The sequence below is a fragment of the Camarhynchus parvulus genome, chromosome Z (genome assembly GCF_901933205.1).
Source record: "Camarhynchus parvulus chromosome Z, STF_HiC, whole genome shotgun sequence".
NCBI classification, from domain to species: domain Eukaryota; kingdom Metazoa; phylum Chordata; class Aves; order Passeriformes; family Thraupidae; genus Camarhynchus; species Camarhynchus parvulus.
In genome coordinates this window covers 44,932,773-44,955,893 of record NC_044601.1, presented here as the reverse complement: position 1 = coordinate 44,955,893, position 23,121 = coordinate 44,932,773, and the positions used below count along the sequence as shown (strand labels likewise).

At 34.7% G+C, this 23,121-nt stretch overlaps 1 protein-coding gene across 5 annotated transcripts in view; it reads right to left on the bottom strand.

The window, feature by feature from the left end:
- Window positions 1-1,048: 1,048 nt before the first annotated feature.
- Window positions 1,049-23,121, bottom strand: part of TNPO1 (transportin 1) — a 69,609-nt gene continuing 47,536 nt past the window's right edge. For all 5 annotated transcript variants that reach the window (XM_030969430.1, XM_030969428.1, XM_030969431.1 and 2 more), the window contains 16 exons: window positions 22,842-22,902; window positions 22,033-22,201; window positions 20,354-20,506; window positions 18,884-19,109; window positions 16,155-16,326; window positions 14,829-14,915; window positions 13,938-14,045; window positions 13,604-13,762; window positions 13,424-13,511; window positions 12,377-12,475; window positions 12,070-12,165; window positions 9,229-9,304; window positions 8,337-8,436; window positions 7,020-7,094; window positions 4,116-4,258; window positions 1,049-2,641 (listed from right to left, as the gene is read on the bottom strand). In XM_030969430.1, coding sequence (XP_030825290.1) covers window positions 4,151-4,258; window positions 7,020-7,094; window positions 8,337-8,436; window positions 9,229-9,304; window positions 12,070-12,165; window positions 12,377-12,475; window positions 13,424-13,511; window positions 13,604-13,762; window positions 13,938-14,045; window positions 14,829-14,915; window positions 16,155-16,326; window positions 18,884-19,109; window positions 20,354-20,506; window positions 22,033-22,201; window positions 22,842-22,902 — 1,777 coding nt within the window. In that variant the 3' untranslated portion in view covers window positions 1,049-2,641; window positions 4,116-4,150. The remainder of the gene's footprint in view (window positions 2,642-4,115; window positions 4,259-7,019; window positions 7,095-8,336; window positions 8,437-9,228; window positions 9,305-12,069; window positions 12,166-12,376; window positions 12,476-13,423; window positions 13,512-13,603; window positions 13,763-13,937; window positions 14,046-14,828; window positions 14,916-16,154; window positions 16,327-18,883; window positions 19,110-20,353; window positions 20,507-22,032; window positions 22,202-22,841; window positions 22,903-23,121) is intronic.

Genomic DNA, 23,121 nt, shown 5'->3' with positions numbered 1-23,121 from the left:
GCAGGGATGTTCCCTTTCAAATTAAAATTTTTTAAATTGAATTTTACTAATTTATATCAGAATTATTAGTTGAGAAGGTATTTTTGGTTTGCTATCAAAGTAATGTAACTTGAAAGCAAGCAATCACATGCAATTTTGATCAAATTGAATGAATACTATGTACTGGCATTATCACATATTATTTCATACAATACATGTCCAAACTATGCTTCAGGCATAATCCACTAAAATTTGCAAAGCCAAAAAAAACCAAGGGGGGGTGAATGGGGACAGGACATAAAACATGCATGTGATCATGCACTGAAAAAGAAAGAAAGTCTAAACTCTTGAAATAGCATTTTAAAGTTCACACTCACACAGCTTCAGTGCAATAGCTAAATCATTCAACAGTCAAAGAACAGAACCATGCAAAGAAGAGCAAGTTCTTAAAAAAAGCCCCAACCAAAAAAACTTCAAACCAAAAAAACCAAAATCAAACCAAACCAAAAATAACAAAAAACCCCACCCCAAAATCCCAAATCAGAACAAAGAAAAAAACCAAAACCACAATCCCCTCCAAGACCCCCCAAAATACACAAAAAACCCCAAAACCAACTAACCAACCAAAGAAAGAAAAAATAAAACAAAAAATAAAAATAAAAAAAGAAAAACAATGCCCTCCCCACGCAAAAAAAAAACAAAAACAAAAACAAAAAAAAAAAAAAAAAAACAAACCCACAAAACAAACAGAAAACACCAACTAAACCAAAAACTGTTATCCAGTATCCATTCTGCAATGCAAAGGTGAGAAACTAAATCTACAAAAAGGCTGTTATGGCTTAATTTTGTTTTGCAGATTAATAATGCAGCACTTGAAAAATGGAAAGGTGTGGCTTCACCTCTGACCAGCAGAGCTAAAAATCTCTCCATTTTCCTTTATCATCATGGGATACTCTTTAGGCAATCTAAATTAATAAAGACTTGCCACTTTCAGATGGACACAAGATCAAGTGTACCAGTTAGGATTTCACATTCACAGTACATAAGAAAATACACATGGAAGGAAAAGTAAAGCGTTAACTTAACAAGGATTTATTCACAGGAATACATGTAAGTAGAGGAAAAAAAAACACAACAGAAAAGCTAAACAAATGAAATGAAGAGGATCAAAACCAACTTTCACTCTGTAGCTTTAAACTTGCACCCTTGTGCATTTAACTACATCACAAAGGGCCACCAACATGCGCCGATACAGTGTAGATACCCTGCATTACATCCATTAACTTAAACATCTCTTAAGATCATGCTTTGAACAAAAAGAAAGCATAGAAGATAATATGTTGAGTGGAAATAAACACAAATATAGCAATCTTGTCATCAACTTCTACAATTGTCTTTACGTGCCAACTAACACTTATGCAGCCTTTAACGGGTCTTACCATGTAATTCATTTTAGAGATTCTGATAAAATCACTAGTATATAACCATGCAGAAAGCACATCACACTGACAGCACAGAGGCAAATATTTTGCACAGCTATATCAGCTTTCCACATTGTGCAGGTTACACACAATACAATATCAATCTTAATCTTAACAGATCCTAAAAAGGTATTTCAAGGCCTAATTGTTAACTACAGTACTTTATATCTATATTCTTAACAAAAATAAATTCCACTGAATCTTAAAAAGGAATTTTAAATGCAGGGCTATATTGAATTGGTAAACTGCAACACAAAACTGGCGCAACATAGGTAAATGTATACCAATTTCACTCTATGTGATGCAAGCATGCTACTTTCCCACTAATTAAAATTACTTCTGATCACTATGAGCCAGAACGCATGCCTGAACCTTAAACTGCAAGTTAGGAATAATGCCTTACTCTAGAAATCAAAACTAACAAAGTACAATAATAAAATCATATCCACTACCTTGGTTGTTTCTCTTAACGTAAAAATTAAGATGTCAATCTTTCCTTTGCAGTGTACCTCTCCTTACCCCAAAAATGAAAGGAGTGACTTATTTGGCAGCTAGCAGGTTGCTTCATTTTGTCCAAGTTAACCTTTTTTATTTTATGACGGGGTTTCTATACTGTACACTGCAAGTGCCTGTTCCTAATACAGACACAAGCTGCATTTTAACTGTACTAACTTCGTTTGTGTAGTTCTTCATTAACATGCAAATATCTAGGAATCCCCAAGCAGGATGAAATAATGTAGAAAACCCTTACTTAAAAAAACAGAAAACAAAAAAGAAAGCCTTTTACTGTTTGTGACCCCCATTCTTAGGTTTCCTTTATTGTGCGCAAAATATTTTTCCTCTTTACGTATCCCTATGGTTCAATTATATGGTTTCTTATTTTGGTACAAATCCCCATAATATTCCAGAATGTGCTGTTTTGTGACTAGATTCTTTTTTTTTTTCTTCTTCACATCCAGTGCAGAGGTGTAATAGGAGACAGATTTCCACCCACAAAGGCTCCAGATGTTAAAACATTTCCCAACATCGACTTAATACAGTGACGGCAACACCTCCCTCCCGCCCCTCCCAGTAGGGTTGGGATTGTACTGTATTCCCTACTGGTTTACCCTTCCCCCCAGTAAAGGGTAACATTTTCCCTGGGTGCAGAGGCTCCCTCATAGTCTCCCAGACTGAAGGACCTGTAAAGGGAAAAGATAATGGTATAATTAAATCTTACCTGGAACCTCTGGCAGATAGGTACATAAACAGTCTTTTTCAAGCACTAAGTGCCAACCTCTAACTTAAAAATGAATTTATGCCTAATGTTCCCTTTTAAGTCTGTTAAGAAACTAGCCCATTTGTATCAGATAAATTACTATTCATAAAACAACAATATATGCTTTAAAGCTACATTGACAATTCCACTATTGTGTTAAGCTTAGATTTAAGATAAAAGCACCCTATATATTCTAACCAGTTTTTCCATTTTTAGCACAAAATTATGAGGTAGTTATGACATGGCAAAAGAATATTAAACATATCTGCACCTGACCTAGCAGTTTCTATTCTGAGTGGATTAAACAAGATAGCCATACCTTCTCTGCAGTTGAAACTGAGAACAATGGTGGATTTTATCACTTTTGTTTCCTTTTCATCAGGAAGAGAAAACATCCTCATGTCAGAACTAAAATGCTCTCATTGATAAGTATGTAGCTGTTTTATTTTTAATCCATTGTTCCGATCAAACACATAATTTTATGACACTGAGTTTGAAAAAATCTTAGGCTGAATTTTAAATAGTTGTCCATTCCAACACTAAACAGAACTGCATGACTCACTCTCATAATTTTAATACAAAAATTCTACTAAAAGTATCAAATTTGTATAAAGACTAAAAGAATAAACTTAATTCAGTCTTTTTTGGGGTAATATAATAATCTCTTCACAGTATCACACATGGGAAATTTGCTTTATACAGCATACACAGGTAGCATACAATAGAGGGTACTCTGGAATGCATTTTCACTGCTCTTTGCCGAAGCTGAATCATTCTCCACACAGAAGTGTCTAACAATTCCAAGTTGACACACAAAGTGGAACATGGCAATAATAAACACATATCAAACTCCCCAAACATAAAGCTTTACAGTTACTGTAGTTATTAGCATAGCATTTTTTATTCAGTGGAAAGATCATTTAGTATGTAGTTAGGAGGCCATTAGACTTCTCACAGCTAGTGTGTTAACAAACCTGCTCTCTTATCCTAGGAGAGTATTCTCTCTCAGACCACATCTGCCATCTATTAATTCATAACATATAAGGTAGCCTATGTCTTTAGTACGATGACTTGAGGATCATATTCATCGCTTTACTTATTAAACTTGAACCAGCACTTTGTCATACCTATACTTTCAACTTTCTTGATAAACTAATGTGTGTATCATAGACTCAGTTTTTCTTTCTTTCTTTCTCTCTCTGTAACAATAGAAAAAATGAGACAAATGCTTTTGCTACAATCCCCATAATTTAGGTATATTATCATCCCTTCTTTCTTTCCTTCATATACGAAGTAGTAGCTCAGCAACTGTAGACTGATGAATTAATGATGTTTCATATGATGCAAACAGGGAAGAAGTCCCAGTTCTCTCTGGCAAGCAAGACTCATGTGCTTACCTCTAATTATGGGACTGCAGCTACAGTGCATGAGGTTAAACTCCATAGTAAGCTGCAAGGCGCTCTTTTAAGGGAAGAGGAAACTGGTCAGAGAAACGCCTCCAATTCTCATCCCCAACTTGATTTTTAAATCCATGAAGAATCTACAAATGAGAAAGGGGAAGTCAAAAGAAGCAAAAAATAGAGGCTACATTATTTACTAGCCTCATATGCAGTAAGCCACAAACTGCTGAGTTGTACATCTGGTAATTTGAATTCTCCAATATCACACTGAAATGCTACAAAGAAGCAAAGAAGTAGAGCAAGGTCCTTCTAATGTGTTTCTTTAAAGGTGACATAAAGAATACAGCTACCCAAAGAAAGTAGTGTATGTATACATATTTATATATATTTTTAATAAGTAACTTAAAACCCAGGGTTAAGCCATTTCAGAATGTTTAATTGTAATTTTTTCAATTAATTTTCCATCCATCCATCCATCCATCCATCCATCCATCCATCCATCCATCCATCCATCCATCCATCCATCCATCCATCCATCCATCCATCCATCCATCCATCCATCCATCCATCCATCCATCCATCCATCCATCCATCCATCCATCCATCCATCCATCCATCCATCCATCTTATCAACTGACATATATTTTAAGATTACTGTGTTCACATTTATTTTTTAACAGATGTGAAGTATGTTGTGGAAAGTTGAGTTAAATGGCAGCCAGCTTTTGACAGAATGAATACTTGTCAATTTCTAGCACAAATATAAAATCTTTGCGAACTACATTTTCTGCATGGAACCTCTAAGACAACTTCACTAAAAATGAAGCTCTTAAAACCTTGCTTTGAATTAACAGGGATCCACAGTCAATGGGATTAAAAATTCAGTGAAAGTGGAAAACAAATAATCTACAAGATTCTGTCTGGACTGTTTGATGTAATAAACTACCTGAAAATGAAATTACGCTATTTAAAAAAAAATCTTAGTATGTTATCCCTCAAAACAGCAAGTAAAAGCGAAACATTAGAAAGGACAAAAGCAGAAAGAATTACTGTTCCTCATAGAAAATTATACCAAGAAAATCTAAAGTTTTGTTTTCCCTTTTTACACTCAGTGTAAAGAATTGTGGAACAGTCTGTCATGAACAAACCCTCAAATAAAAGGCAATGTCAAAATTCAGGCTCACAGAACAAACCCAACACAAGACTGTCAAGCAGAGCTGTTTTTAAAAAGATGTAGTGGTAACGGCATTACATGCAACCAGTTAACTTACTGCTTTTCTCCCTCCCACAAGCAGGCTCTTTACTAAACTCAAAGAGTCACATTAACCAGCTGAAAAATCTAAGGATCCTCAGTGATAGACAAAAGGTTATGAGTCAGATTTTAACACTGGCAGCTCATCTATCCATGCTCTTGAAAGTATCTTCTCTTCCAGTTCTAGTACTAAAGGATACATAAATTTTAAAGAAAATCCCAAAACCTGGACAAATCCAGTTTATTTCCCTTGCTCCTGAAGTCATAATTACTGTTTGAAAACATCTACTTGGACTACAGCAATCATATATTCGTGAAGAAGTTGTCTAAAAACCCTGGGTGCTATCACTGAAGAACGCTTTGTCTCCTTTTCTGTAAGGCAAATCCCACAAAACTACTTTAAAATTGCTTGCTTAAAAAAGCAAGGATGTCCTTTTGCCAAGTGACCAAGAACCACTCTGTTTAGGTTTGAATGCATTGTGTCCCAAACGGATCACCTGGAAAGAATCTGAAAAAGAGGAGTTTAACCTGCTGAAGGATTGGTGCAAAAACATGCAGTGAGACTGCTTTGGGCAATCATCACAGACTCTATCCAGGACCCCCTTTAAGCTGTAATTGCTGTTTCATTCTGCTGATGTTAGAATACTCATAGCTGCACCTTTTCTAGATGTAATGTTCCTTGGAAGAAAGCCGGTTATCTGAGATACTAACTAGGACAGCAAGATTTCTGCCTTTGCTCTTAAAGATGGGATAGAAAAGTTCTAGCTTCTGATGTGATGCTCACACATGTCATTAATTGAAGAAAAAGTGCCAATACCAATCCACAAGCCTATTAAGTACATAAGAATATGCTCCGTTTTTGCTTTAAGAATATCATGAACCTTACTTTTGACACAGAACTTTCTGAAAATGAGGATTTCACTTTAGAACTTGTGAGGTAAACCACTTTCTCTTTTTTTTTAATTTAAGACACTAGTGCCAAAATACAGTGTAGTGCATCCCGGGCGAGGCTTTTTTGTTTTTTACTAACTCAATACAAGGTACACAGTCCTTTAGTTTAAATTCTACTGACGCTTTGCCTAGGGATAAGCAAGTTCTTATACTCATTCTTGGGTATAACTGCATGTTAGTTTCTTGAAACTTACTCAACCAAGGGGGATTCTGAGGAGGATTAAGCAATCTCTTATTTTCAGCAGGAGTTATGAGAAACAAGATAGGACTATGATATTTTTAATTTGAAACTTATGTTGTCTCCAAAATAAAGTAGCCATCTTTGTGGCAAAAAACAGTCTTGAACCATACAAATCTCATTTTCTGAAAAAAAATCTTATATGTAGTATAAAGTTGCCTGTTCTTCTAAATGCAGGAAAAACATAGTGGGCTGGAAAGCTGTTTGAGGATCATTATCCCTTCAAAAAACACCTCAAGTGAACTTTGCAACTATTTAAAAAAGTTTGGAATAATCCAAATGCATATAAGAAGATACAGGTTAAAAAAAGAAGTCAGGATTTTCATGTTGCTTTGTCTCCATGACCACAAACACAGTAAGTGCTAGAAAGCACTTTTACTAGACAGTGAAACAGAAAGAAAGAAACCAGAGGATGTAAAATAAACACCACTAGGATATACTATTATCTTAGCAACCTTACCTTACAGAACATGTCTCGAAGATCATCTTTTGGGCTAATCCATGATGCAACAGCATCACAAAAAAAAATAAAGTCCTACAAGATTAAACAATCATATAGGTTAGAAATCACAATTTATACATCTGAAAACAATGCCTGATGTTCATTCTGTGAAGTGGATGGTCTTTGATCCTAATTTACAATTGCTTTTGCTTTTATGTATTTATTTTCCACTCAATTCAGACAACGATAAATTACTGTATGCCTAAATGTTTAGCTACAGAAATTGCTGAGTATCTCAAATTAAACCACAGTGAAACCAACCATAACTCTCCCCTCTGCACCACACTAGCCTAACTTTAATTCTTTCAGTACACCTACAAATGCAGTATCTACTTCCTTTACTCACAAGCAACAATTGTATCTCTCACATTTCCAGTTAGGGAAAAAAAAAAACTGTTCTATTTCTTAAAGTAATTTTTTTCTGGGACACAGAGAACATTTATCATACAGGTTCAAAACTAAAGCCACTTCAAAATCCCGATACCCCATTCATCTGCTGTCATGCATTACCTCCTCCTACATCAACAGAACACCAGTCTTTAAAAATAATGTTGCTAATGCAAGAAATAGGAACTGAGGATGATTAGAGAGAAAAGATGAATTAATGAAATGGGTCCTTATTTAATTCCTCTCTGTAAGCTACACGAATGAACAGACAATAGAAGACTGAAAGGTAAAGTACAGAATAAGGCCTAAATGAAATGAACCGCACATTTCAGAACAAGGCAAATGCTCAATTCTTATGTTTCAGGAAGAAGAATCCCAGGCAGAGAAAAGGGAAAGATCAATCGATCCAAAGTTGAAACAGAATATTCCCTACCCAAGTGTTAAGAACAAAGGGGTGGTTACTGGTTTTATTCTGTTTCTTGTTTTAAAAACCTAGGTTACATGTGGAAAATGGGTCTAAGAATGTCAACTTTCACCTTATATTTGCATATAGATTCTGACCACAACCTGACAGAAGTATCAAAACACCATTATTTTAATCAAAGTTCATTACTTACATATTCATTGCAAGTAAAAGACAAAAACTCATTTTAACATTTTAAAACTCATTTTAAGTACTTCTCCCCTTTCCTTTTTAGACGACAATTACTGAAGGATCATGACACACATCATTCACAATATAAACATTTTGGGCTCCTTGACTTCAAAATAAAGCTACATCATGTACTGCAGGGAATCTCTTCAAGGCAAACTTTTCATGCTCCATATACAGCTTTCACTAAATTTCACATAAGTAAAGGAAAGTTAGCATCTATAAATGTATCTTACTTGGACTACTCCACTGGGGTTGACCGTAATCATGGTACATATCCCACGGAATGCTGAATCCTTTTCTTCATTGTCTCTTATGTTTCGCAGAGAGGTGCACCTAAAAAATTGGAAAGCAAAACTTAGATCACTCTTACTTCTCTTCAACCAAGTCAAAACTAGATGACAGTATCTGATGGAATAAGTCACACTGATAAGATCATCTGAAATACAATTTTTAACACTTAGAAAAACACTTGTTCCACACAGTTTTTACTAGCATAATACCATTAGGCATCACCTCCAGAATCTGGCTTTCTATTATACTGTAGTCAGAAAGTGTGACCTCTATTCCATTAAATACAAAAGAAACATGTATCTGAAATACTCATAGAAACTATCATTATTAGAAGCGGAACATAAAATACTGTCACAGTATGAATTATGTCAGATACCACTTACAGAACAGTTATTGAACTTTTACAGCAGCAAGCAAGCTATTTTATACGTAACAAATCTATAAACATATATTCCCTACAGCATTTCAAGCCTCAGACTGAATTTTAGGTAATGCACAGTTTAAATTTTACAATATTTGCATGCATTGTATTATCATTCTGGTGGATTTTAAAATGCTCTTTCATAGTCAAGCTTTAACACAGCAAGCATGTGACAATCTTATCCCATGCATAAATTAGTCGTTAGCCACAACATAAAGAATACATGACGGTGCTACTAAAAACTCACAAACCTGATAGGACAAGATTAGTCACATGGTTGGCAATGATTAAGGATTGAGATTTTGTAACCAACTGAAAATATATCTAAAAGTGAGATAGAGAGAAGAAAGAAAGAAAGAAAGAAAGAGAGTGAAGAAAAATGAATTAAAAAAAAAAGATTGAATAATACACACCAGGGTCTTATAAACTGCTGTAGCATGGGGGCCACCTCTTGAGGACAAACGTAACCAAGACGACCAATTGTTATTGCTAAGGTAACGCAATCACGGTTATACACCACCAAACGCCAACCAAGACATGAGCAAATGAGGGGGGAGGAGAAAAAATAAAGAAAAAACAACAAATAACTCAGAAACAGAAACCAACAGAATCTGTGTATGATAATAAACATAAGATTTCACCAGTGCTGTTTATTACCACCCCCTAAATAAGAGGCAGCAACATATATGGTATACTCTCCAAGGTAAAATAAAAAATTTAAGAAGTATGAGAGAACACCAAAAACACAATTTTAAATTCAAAGGCTCTCTGATGTAAGCAGTCATTTGGTCCCTCTTTAGAGTAATCATTTACGGTAAATTTACCTCTACACATTTGAAGTTTTTAATTGAAATGTACTATAATGGATATTTTTTAAAAAAGGAAATTAATAATTTTCAGTATTAGTATCAAGTATTCTAAACATTTTATTTTATCCAATATTTAGAATTTAAGGTTTCTAAAGCCCTAATCTATCAGTAAAAATACATTTCCAAATACTTTTACGTAGAATATATTGTGGTCTGTCTGAAAATCCTAAATGGATGGAACACTTCTCAAATGTTTATGCCTTCTTCATAATCTCACAAAGAATTTAATTAAAAATGGTTGCTAACTCAAAGCAACTGACTGCAGAACATTAATTCTTTAATCCTAGTACTTCTCCTGCTCACAAAAGTTTTCTTCATAAGATGTACAAGAATCTGACTTCTGATACCAAAGCATGGGGACACACAAAAAGCAAAATTGCTTCATCACATGATCAGGTAGTTTGGTTCTTTGTTCCGAGGGACAGACCATGGAAAGTATCATTATGCAAATGTGTTTTAATGGTGTTTGCTCAACTCACGAAAGATTAATCTTTAGAAAAAGGAGAGGGTGGGGAATAATGTATCAGAATTACTTGAAGCAAAATACATGAATAATACTAAAATCCAGCAGATTTGTATGAAGCGGAAAAAGGAAACCTATGTTCAAGGGACATACTATGCAACACTCTAATTAACAGGCATTTGTGAACAGTTTCATGAAACATGCAATAAAGCAGATGATGCTTTCTCAAATAAAAGTTTGGTGTAGGATATTACTAGCAGTCTCAAACATGTTAATTTCATGTGACGCAGCTCACTGTTAATGTACCAGTATTACTCAATTTCCATAATGTCTAGAATTTTTTAGCATCTTACAAAATTTCACTGAAGTTCAAATGAAAATACAATTTTAAGTTTTATCTGTAAATTCTTACAGCTACAGCCTGAGCAAGGAACTAAAATCTCTGTTGAAGTGTGTTTTCACAATTGCTGTAATAATTAATTACACAGCAAGCTACAGCAAAACCAGTACTATTCTTGCACATAGTAGCGGCACACAACAAAATATCCCACAACAAACTTATAATAAGTACACCACACTCAACATTTATTTGCAGTTATCCATCCACATTTAAAATAACTACTAAGAGAATTGAAAAAAAAAATAAATGTTCAGATGCTTCCAAAAATTCTCTTAATGATGGAAGCATACATACATTTAACTATTGGGTGCCTCTCAGTTACAGGTATTACACATCCATCAGTGCAGAGGAGGGGAATCAGGGCAGGGGTAAGAGAACCTTATATGGTTATACTAGTACAGTATTATACTGTTACACTATTCCATGGTGTATTTCACATCTAGGTATTTGATTCAAAATTTTCTTTTCAAAAATAGTCCCTATGATATGCCATAAAACTAGGTAAATTTTCCTTCAAGTTCACCTTCCATACTAAATGAGACAGAGGGGCAGAGAAAGTGCATATTTTAAGTTTAGACAATACAGAAAGAAAAAAATGCTTTGAAAAATCTCTCTCCAAATTATCTCCTACTTTGCTCAAAAAGTATAACTGTACCATTGTACTTGCATCATATTCAATCATGTCAGATATAGCAACTAAACTGTCATTTTCTTACAAGATGGTTTTCAAACAGAAGGAAAAAAAATGCTCAATTAGTAAAATAGTAAACAATAAACCCATCGCATTATCTATAATTTTTTGCTCAAGTATGGAAGGTGCTTTTCATACCAGAACAAGCCCTCTATAAATGCAAAAGAAACAAGCCTCAGAAATTCCAATTCAGTAAGGCATTTGGGAATTACTCCCAGTTAGGAATGCAAAGTCAGAACATAAAATATGTATGCCATTATTTGAATTCTTTTCAGGAATTTGCTACTAAGTGACCAGGTAACAGAAATTAAACATTATTTCAGTTCTATTGTGGTAAAACTGCCATCACAGATCTAGATTTTTGTGTATGATATTTTAAGTTTATCCTACAATAAAAGTGCACTTTTTTGTAAATTCAAAGAGTTCATAGTTTTATATAGGCCAATTACATTTTTTCCAAACTGTAGACATATATATACAGTACACGTGTAAGAACATGCATACATCAAAATCAGTGAGAAATTAAGTCTTAAGTGTTACTGCATACATTTGTCATATATCATACATAAATAAAACTGGAAGAATGATTAAATAGATGAGAAATAGATATAATAAATGTTATAAAAGGAGAAAGCAATTAGAATCTAGATATATGATTTGCTGCAAGACTGAGACTTGTAAGAGCTTGTGCAAAACAGAGTTGCTTTTGCTTATAAAAGACAAGTACATAACAAAATCAGTTCTGGTGTGGTTCCCCTATGCAATTTCAAAAAATAATTATTAAAAAAAATCTTAATTCCCTTCACCATGTACAGGGTATTTTTTGGGTACCTGTGTTCTCTAACAATGTCTTTGGTGTGTTGGGTCTGTTAATTATTTCTACAAGCTGGTGCAAGACCATTGGAATATAAGGCTGCATTTCTATACCTGAAACAAAAATTAAAAAAAAAACAGAAGAAAATTACCATTAATATACACAATGTAAACAGAACACATACATGTAACTTACTAACAAGGACAAGGATCACAAGTGTAATTTAAATATTAATGTAAAGGTATCACTTAAAAAAAATTCACCCAAAACACCCAGACAAATAATTCCAAATGTGCAAAGATTTAAAAAAAAATTAAATCTTACCCATCTGGATAGAGATCTCTCCAATTGCCCAGGTGGCATTGTTACACACAGAAATGAATTCAGGGTTTAGGTTGGTTCCCAAAATTGGCATGAAATCAGCTAGAAAGAACAACAGTTTAAGAACTCATCATACAATACAACCATCTTGCCCCAATACTTTAGGACTGTGGGGGGGCAGGGGAGGAAGGGATGTTTCAGAAAAAGATAATGTAAGCTTATTTAAATACTTGGAAAGTGTTACATTCAGATTAACAAGAGCTATATTCCAGCTATTTATCAGATTAACCTGGAATTTAGAACCTAAGCAGATAAACTCAAATATTTTCAAATTATGCTTTTAGAATCTTCCTAAAAGGGTTTATCTTTATGTAACTTTTATGCAGAAATCTTCTCTCCTTCCTTTTCTCAGGTGAGAGAGAGAGGAAGAGAAGAAAAAAACCATAGCTACAAGTACTAGTTTTATCATATGACTGAACGTCCCCCAAATCACTGGGATAACCATGTATTCAGCTACCCCTGAAAAAACAACAAAGACTAGAAGGCTTTTAAGAATTTTAAGAAAAGTGAGTTGAAAAGGTCATCATAACATCTGTCAAATAATTTTAAATTCCAAGCCTATCCAAATACTCATTGGGCAAGTGCATCTCAACAGTATCTGCGGGAAGAAAGACCAAACATTGTGGAAGTGTATCACTGATGCTACTTTCCACAGAACTTAAAAAAAAAGCAGAAAAACAAAGTAAAACCTTATTCTCTACCCCATTTTTGGATTTATATTAGACATATTTTTACTTAAAAATAAGTTCAAGTAGAACAAAAAGAGCTATAAAAATAAAGAAGAAAAATGAACTTTCACACTGTCCACAAAAATAGGAACGTATTTTCTTAACACACAATTAAAGGGACAAAAGACTAGAGACTTTTGCAGAAAATTACCATGTATCACACCATAAAAAGGCAACCCACAGAACAGAGAGCATAACAATGGCTAATACAACCTCTTAGACATTTGAAAAACAAGTTAATAAACATGTAAAAGAAACATACCAATGCAAGGTTTAACATGCTGAAAACATGCCTTTGTCAGGTCACCTAACAATGCAAAAGAACTCTGCCGTACCTCAGGCATTTTGTCCTAAAGAGAGGAAGAAAAAAGTTACAATTCTAGAGGAGTTTCTGATTCTCTGAATAAAGGAAATGTGTAGATCAGATAGCTTATCATCTCACCTGCATGCATTGATACATTAACGTCAGGATATTGCTGCGAGCCACTAGCTGTTCAATGTTGCCTCCAAGTCCTTCAGCTAAACCACTGAGTAAATCAAGAGCCACAATCATGAAATCTTTATCTGGAGCCTCATATTGGTCTGGCTGAGCATTATGCAACTGCAACAAATAAGTACACATTTTCAAAATTATACTAGACTTTCTCAGGAGTACGATAAAAAAGCTGCAGAACTGCACCTTCATGCAGATATTCAATTTCCCTGCACATCTCTAATTTTACATAGTTAACACTTTGGTTTAGCAAAGTAACATTGGAATAGTTATAGCAAAATACCATGGCTTGTGCAAGTGTCTTCTGCACCAGATTTACACAGCGCTGGTACACAGGTTCACAGTATGGAAGAAAGCCAGATTGCAAGGCAGTAGCAACTGACGACAGGCACTGGAATTAAAAAAAATGGAGAGAGAGAAAGCAGTCACTACTTTTCTTCACATGCCTGTAGAGTCTTTTACTTGGGAGAGGGAATTTGGAACTTAGGATTTTAAGTACACCAACATGTAACTGATTAAGCAAACACAACCTAGAAAGGTGGTATCGATTTAGCTGAGCCAAGGCAACTATCAGCAAGTTGTTACTTGCTCCTGTGTACAACAGTTGAGAAAATTTCTCAGCAGCGGCATCTTCTTAAGAGTTAGCCAAGAAAATGCATACAAAACCAGTTACGAGAGTTCAGACAGCACTTACACTAAGCTGCAGTACCTTGACCATAAACAAGCCCCAATATAACCTAAGAGTTACAAAACTAATTTTTTCTAGAGGTGTTTTCCTCTAGAGGTACTTCACACTCAGCAAGTAGAGAGCATTAAACTACATGGCTTGGTTCATACCTTCAGCTTGTCTGACAATAGTTTAAATGGAGGGATGAAGGGAGAGCAAGGAGAGAGAAGACAAGAACAAAAAGAGTATAGAACCCTTTTTTGTAAAAGAATCCTATCAAAGAAAACACTCCAAAATGGCAGAAAAAAACCCTAAATTATTTCTGCTAAACCTAAGGATATTTATTCAGTCATAAAATTTTATTACCACGGTCGGAATACTTTTTCCCTAATGGAAAATAGCTAAAAATGTCCACTTTTATAGTCATATTTCCTAGGAGGAACACTTTTAGTAAAAAAAATAGTTTTTAGAAAACTTTATAAAAAATATTCACATTTTAACATTTACCTCTAATAAAGGGAAAAGATCTTTATCTTCATCCTTCAGCATGTTCCACTTCTGGATTAATGGAGGCATTAGCATCTGAATATATTCCTGTTTAGGATGAGAATGCTGCTAAAACACTTTACTGCATACTATTCTATTTCAAAGTTTAAAAAGAACTGAGATATATTCTACTTTTTCAAATAAAGGAACAAACAGGTATACTATAATTCAATCACTTGCAATTCATAGAAATATTTTAATATTAGATTTTACAATTTGCATTTTATTTTTTTTCCTAAAGCACATAAGCACCTTTACAAAGGGAATCTTTTCCTCCAGGTTTGGTTTTAGCATACCTGCCCAGGTTATCTGATTGCCACAAGGCATGCAGAAAACATTTTTATATTTACATTGTGGCTCTACATGTGCCACCTGCTATTCTCAACCATCTTCTACTGCCCGGATGCTACAACCCTATATCCATGACCACAAGTTCTGAAACTTCTTCCTCAAACTAACAATCCACAAAGAAAGTAATTTCCTATCCCTCGAGAAGGAGGCATTTAGTCCTTCTATATAAAGCTGGATTCTTTGCCACTGCACAGCCACAGTCACAAGGACACCAAGCAAGGCATCTCTGAAGTGCTGTTGCTCGCAGAAGGTATCCAAAGAGGCAACTGATTTTGCTATGTCCAAAGGTACAAAATTCTAACTGACTAAAGAAAGTCCCACCCCCATCAGGAGCTGCCATTTAGCTTCCTCCTAGTACTGTAAAATATCAAGGTTGCCAGGTTCAGAGAGAGACTGAAAAACAGGTCCTTTGCTGGTGTGGGGTCCAGATGGCAAGTAAAATGGAAACAATGAAAAATGGTTTTTTTCTAGGGTATATATGTAATTTGACACGCTATAGAGAAATAAAACAAGTCTCAATAACCATCATAAGATGCAAATACATGACATGTACATCTTCTACTAATCAATACATGTACACTAAAAAAACCCCCACCACATTTGTCTGTGTGTTATCCGTGCTTTGTCCAAATGGGGTATCTATAGTGGTATCTCCTCTGAGCTAAAAAAAACTTGAAGCATGAAGAAAACCACGATGAACAGCACATTTCACAACAAATCACACACTTTCACTTGTTTACTCAAAATGGCAAATATTTGTGTAGTGGGAGAATTATGTGAAGTCTATGTATTTTATCTGTAAGCATGTAGCACTAATAAAAGGTACACAGAAACATCAGCATTTCTAGTTTATAACATCTAAAGCACACTACAAAAAACACTGAACAAGTTTTTAAAATATAGTAAGTCCTTCTATAGAACATAAGGTATACTCACTGGTTTATTTAGATGATGTCCTACAGAATCTGCTAGAGTTCCTATAGCATCATAAAGAATGAGTAGGTTTTTATGCTGGTATTTACTAAATGCGAACACCAAAGTGTCAAGTATATATGCAAGATAAGGAACAAGCTCTGTACAAGCCTCCTCTTCTAGAGTAGCAAAGGCACTGAAGGACAATAAAACAGGTTAGTACCTTGGAAATAATGAAGCAAGACAACCCCAAAATGCCCTACTTAACCTCTATCTGTTTAAACATAAAGCTGTCTTTAAGTCCTCAAATTCATGTAAGATATACTTCCAAAAAGGTAGTACTTAAATAACTTTGATCTTTTTTAACAAAATCACCCATAAGGATCCAGCTCTTACATTGTGAAGAACAAAATTTTAAAGTATTGCCATAAAATTCCTTAGGGAGTCCCCCACTTAAAAGAAAAGCATTAGCCAAAAAGTTACAATATACTAACTAAAATAGAAGGAACCACAACAAAAGCTGATTATTTAAGTTAAAAATGGACCACTATCTTTAATGTACACAGTAGCTGCACCTAGATATTTTGATGCTGCTGTGCCAGTACAATGCAAACATCACCTTATACTGTCAGTTGTTCACGACATAGAAAAATACACAGAAAGACATGGAAAACTAAAAGCAAATACAGAGGATGAACAGTTTTAGCTGCTCTTGGTCAAAGTGCATATCATGACATCATGGAAACTTTTCAGCTTGTCTATCCAGTGTTTCAGCAGCAGCATTAAGGAAACCCATCCAAAATGAAACAAAATCAAAAAAATCCCCCCACACCAGAGACTGCTTCAGAGAAACATTAAGAAAAGGAAAGAATTATTGAGCTATTGAAGATATACTGGCCTAGCTCTCTCAACAAGATTATTATTAGCTAGTCTCTGCACTAAAATGCATGCATCACTGCATGAGATGAACACTCCACTGTGTGCTACCAAATACAGAAATGCAATTTTTTTAACACAAGAGAACTGTGAACTCTAAATAGCTAGCTTTCTCACTTTATTTATTGAATTATTTATTTTTTATTTTATTATGAAGTACTCTTTCAGAAAGGCATACAGCTTGAGCAGGAAAATAAATGTATTTCAGTAAAATATCATTCTGTGTGTCGCCAACTAAAGAAGCAGTTTCTTGAAAGTACAAAAGTGAATGTTAGACATCTGCTACCATACTGAATTTAGGAACAAAAATATACAGTATCCTGTGTTCAATCTTCAATTTGGTAGACATAAACAATGTATGCAACTACTCAGTGTTGGGATGAAGCTCTTTGTTGTTGTCCAAGAAGGTTCATTGTATTTCCTTACAATTAAAAAAGCTAGTAAATACTGTTTGACTTGTGACAACTCTACATTTTCCTTACAGTGAAGTTTCCCAGTTTATTTTTAGTTGTAACAGTAATTTTAGTGAATTTGTGCTCTAAAGAAAGTATCTCAACACACACTCCATGTCTGACAATGGACTTATAATAATTAAAAAAAATCAAGTGTACTGTAATTTTTAATATTTCCATTCTAGATTTCCTGGTTTCCATGGCCCATTGCACATCTGTCATAAGCACCAGGTGAGGTTATTTAACTACACCTCAACACAGCTGTGTTCAACTAAATGCAGATTTTCAGCCATGTTTTGGACAAGGAAAGCTTGAGGAGAAATGGAAGACTTTCCTTTGGGGATTTTTTTTTGGTTCCTTGTTTGTTTTGTTTGGTTTTTTGGGTTTTCCATTTGGGGTTTTTTTAATAGAATAAATACAGAAGACATTAAAGCTACCCAAACTTGCTTGCCAAATTTTTGCAGACGTTTGGGGACAAAAAAACCAGCGTTTAATTCCTAAATCTTACTAAGTACATTTCACAAAGTCATTGTATCTATCCTCAGGCAAGGATATATTTTCCTTTTGAGCAAAGCTTAGCCCAAGAACTCTGAACTCATCATTCTCCTTAGGCACTACTGACATTTGGGGGTAGCTGTTATTATGATTATGATGATGATGATGATTATTATTACTACTACTATTATTATGTTTCAGGTGTTCAGAGGCATATGCAACTGCTTCTTGAAGAAACATTGAAAGCTTGCTGTGTACACTCCAGTCTGACAAAAACTGACATGCAATTTTTTTTGATGCACAAGGGAGTGCACACATTCCCATTCCATTAATGTTGCGTCCCTTAATTAAGCAATCAATTTATTTTTAAGAAGTAGAAATGGGGGAGAAGGGCATTTTACCTCCCAACACCTCATTTCAAGAAAAAGATAATATCCCTTCAAATAATCATAAGCAAAATGTTTTGGTAATGCTAAGTAGAAACACTTTAAGTAATCTAATGATAGGACAGCTTTCCACTATATTCAGCTCTGACCCTGTTTGCAGACATTTTTTAAAAATGCCAAATTTCTGGTCAGTGAAACAGCATATATTGAAAGTAAGTGCTGCAAACAGCAAATTTAGTACAATAAATTTTTTAAGCTGGTGTTTTAGATACTCTGCAAACAAACTGCAAAAGAGAAATAGACATTAACTTTTTTCACGTTTTAACAATCTGGGAGAAAGTTGCATCTACTCTAATTTAAGAGGAAGAATACGTTAAGAGCTAGAAATAGAGTCATGCATTGACTGATAAGGGCATGAAAATAGCTTCCCATGCGAAAAAAAGCAGTGTAATGGATAGTGATATTTGCTTAAGCTTTGGCTTACCTGCAGGCAGCTTCTTGTACTCTCTTGTTGCTATCCAAGATACGCTTTAGCAACTCAGTCATTAATGGCTTCAAGTATGTGTCTGGGGGTTGACTAACTACCCAGTGTGCATAGCGACTAAGAGTCCAGCATGTAATGGAGCGCACAAGAGCCTTTTTGTCAGAGAGGCACTGAATAAGGTGAGGGATTAGCTCTGGAAGATATGGAATCATACCCTGCATGCAGCCTGGAAAGACAAATATAGCTATTGCAGTACCAGAATTAATGAAAAATTCCACTGTTTTCTGTTCCCTATAAGAGACATATTTTCATTCTCTATCACACAGGAACACAACATGCAATTAAAAATACAAATATTTTAACAAAGCAAGTCTAACTAATTTATATAAATTTATAATGAAATATTTTATTTTTTTAGGGTTCTAAAAAAACCCCTTCTACATAAATAAAAATTGTAGTTATTATAACACTGCATAATAATGAAATTATTAAAATTATTATATAACAGTTACATAATCAATTAATGTTACATTATTTTCAATTACATTTCTACTTCAGTGCTTCACCAATCTTCAGAAATGCTTTATTGAATGTAGTACAGCAAGTACATCCAAATAAAGTTTCTAAAGCTTTAGAAATTTAAAACTTCAGTCTACTCAGAAAAAGCAAGAAAATACCAAGCGGAGAAAGACTCTCTTGACAACAAATCATCACATGAGAAAGGATTCCTTAAGAAATTCAAATTTTTTCATTTTTCCTAAAATCATACCAATATTGACCAGGAATAAAAGCTGCACCCTTCAAGTCAGCAAGGGCTATTAGACACTGAGATTTGCCAGAAGTACTAACTTCCACCTTGCTGGACTTCAAATCAAAACCAACAAAAACTTTTCTATTAACAGTAAAAAAAAGTATGTTCATTAGACAGCGAGGGAAAAAAAAGATAATCCAGGCATGAACCCAAATCTACTTCTTCAGCTTGCAAAAGGGACAGAGATCAGAGGTGCTGGAGCTTCAGGCAAAAGCCAAGCAAGACTGTGAGTAAGTAAGTAAGAATGGAAGTTAGCCTATTTTAATTGGAGGACCATCTACAAAAGGCATCTTCGTGTACTGAAGTAACAGGAATGGTCTTCTCCATTTCTGAAAACACTTAAAATCTAAAGATAAAATTTATTAAATATTTATCTTCTATGAAATCAAGCTAGTATTTTGAGAGACATCAACATCTTTATACTGTAATGTTTAGAAAATGAGAAATAAAAGAAATTATGCAATCTGTTTAGCCTCCCAAATGCGCATAAATTTGAAAATTAAAAATAAAATAACTGCAGTCACCTATCAGTAGATGGAAGAGATTAATAACCAAAACCAAACCAGCTAAGGACATACATTTGTTTGCATTAGTATGTTAACCCAAGCTCCTTACATTCAATTTAAAAATCAGCAACCCGATATGAACTGCTGTCTTACCTTCAGCAATTGCACCAAGAACAAGGATACCGGATTCTTTAACTACCCACTCGGGGTGGAAGAGCAATTCCTTTAACAGTGGCAAGATGTGTGGTAGAAGTTCATCACGAAATACATTAGCTAGGACATCTAGAGCAGCAGCAGAACATTTCCCTGAAGAGAATTAACAGTGTTAATCTCTGCTTATTATACAAACAGTTGTAGTTAGGCAATATAATCCCCTTTTTAACTCTGAGCTGCCAATGGATTCTCAGTGCACTAGGAGGGAACATACCTCCAATCCATTACACTAAGAGGGATCCACTGTGCTCCTGGGCAAAGCCACAGCTCTTAGAAAGCTATTTTAATATAAATTATTTCTTAATCTGCCATAAAGAATTGCACTGGTCTCATTAGTCAGCAATAGTGGTAATTGTCAAGCTAGGCTGGTGCTTCATCTCTGCTCAAATTGGAAGTCAAATATGGAACACCAGATACAAAATAGGGCATGCAATTCTGATTTTCAGATAATACAAATTTTCTCAAATCCAGATAACATATGTTATTACATATTTCTGAAGTGTTCTACTCTTTCTCTTTTAGGCCACCATTCCTGAACAACTTCAGTTTTCTCACTGTTTTAATCAAAACCGTGCATCACAAGGCACCCTATGTCATTTGAGTTCCTTCTTAGAAAATGCATATTTAATTCTGCAATCTCTACACACAGCAGTGACAAAAAGAATATTAAGAATATAAAACTACACTTTTTTTCCAAGATGCAGCTTTACAGAAACAAGCATATTTGCATGCATATTTTGAACAGCAATAACTCTTCAGATATGTCTCAAAATTGTTCAGCCATAAGCCTGAAGTTAAATTCACCTGTTGTGAAAACTTGTGGTCTTGGGAAGAAAGTCCCTATGTAGCTATTCCCACATCTCAAAGCATTATTTCACAATGAGTTTGTTTGCAAAGCAAATTCAAATCAGATTTGTCAGAATTTCACTAGCTATTTTCTGTAACTGAACTTTAAAAAGAAGTTTGTGGTGTTTGCCTTCCTTATAACACAGCCTGTTAATCTAAAGGTCCTATGCCCCCACAACAGGACATCTGAACTCTGGTTTCCTCAGAGCCATCTCCTACCTTCACAACCAATGTACTGTATTGAGAAGCAAATTCCTCACTGAGAAAAGAAATACCTGTAAGGGCTATGGGCAGTAGAATGTTCACATAGAAATAAAAAACAACCCAAACCAAATCAAACACAACCCAGTTTTAGAGGGAAGACTGAAATTAAAGACAGCATTAATTAAGCTTGCTCCAGTTACCAATGTGCAAAGCTTTTTTTTCTCTTTTTAAACTGAATTTAACCAAGTGATACAGGATTTACATTATTTCATAGAATTAAAGTATTAGGCCTGAAAGCTCAATTGAATTGTATCAAATAAATATTTGTAACTCAATCTGCATATTCAAAATAAGCTTACAGATGGATAGCTTTTGCCAATATAGTTATAAAATCAAAGTGTCATCTCAAAGGCTCCCCCCTCCAACAAACCCACCAATTATGTCAGCAGGTTTTTTGTAGTGAAAAAAAAGCCTTGGTATTCCTTATATATAAACTTGTCTTTTTACTGTGGTCTTGTATTAGGTAAGTAGCTCTTGTTCAAAGCATTTCACACATTACTTTGACCTACTTAAATTCCAGTCAGAAATAGTATCATCATCATCAAGTTCATCATCATCATTGTCATCATCTTCAATACCATCTTCTTCATGTTGCTGAGCCACCGTCTTCGAACGATGGAAACGAGGCCTTATATCCTGCTCACTATCTGGAATAGCTTCATCTTCTTCAACATCCCCCTGTCACCAAATTGTTTTATTAGATAAACTAGTTCAACTGTATTGCTTAAGGAAGTTAACAATGCAGTTTTAGTTCAAGATTTTGTAAGTGTATAAAAGAGTCACATCCCACCTGAGCTGCTCAACTAAAAAAATGCCACTGTTCCTGTGTTCTACTGCTGCATTTGCCAGAAAAGCAATAGAAAGATACAAGGAAGAGAGGTATGTTCACCCCCAAAGTAACCTTCTTGTTAAGAAACTACTCAATGGGAATGAAATATAAAGAAGTGATTGAGAAATTGATACACAGACATAGGTAGCGATGGAAAAAGCTATGTATTCAACCTGGAAGGCATTAGAATTAGTAATGAACATTTTTTTTAATGCTGAATTCTTGAAGTAGTTCATGGTAACAGTATCCCAGTTCTGCCTAAGTTGTGTGGGAGGGGACTGGGACAAAGCAGGAGAACCACAGATTATTTTCCAACAAACATGGCATCAGTTGCATTTAGTATTTGGAACAGCCTACTTTGCCCCAGAAAGTTAAATCTCCACTGAAGAGATGGTAGGCTAGGTCTGCCCACTCTGACCTGAATCATTCTGATTTATAGGTCAGAACCTAACCAACTGTTCCAACAGAGTAAAAGAAACATATGCTCACCTTCAACAGAATAATATCAATCTCTGAATATTTCATACCATTTACCAGCACAGGTATCAGCCTACAAAGAAATATTTACACATATTAAAGTAACACATATAAAAGCAAAACAGTTTGAATTTATATGGGCCATAATTTTGGTTGTAACCCCCACCTCCCAGCTTATAAAGGAAATATCTTAGCCTGATAAAAAGAGCTATTACCTAAACCAAGTTCTAAGATTCATCAATACTTCGGAACGAGAAAAAGTGTTATTCCAAATTACAGACTTTTAAGTAGA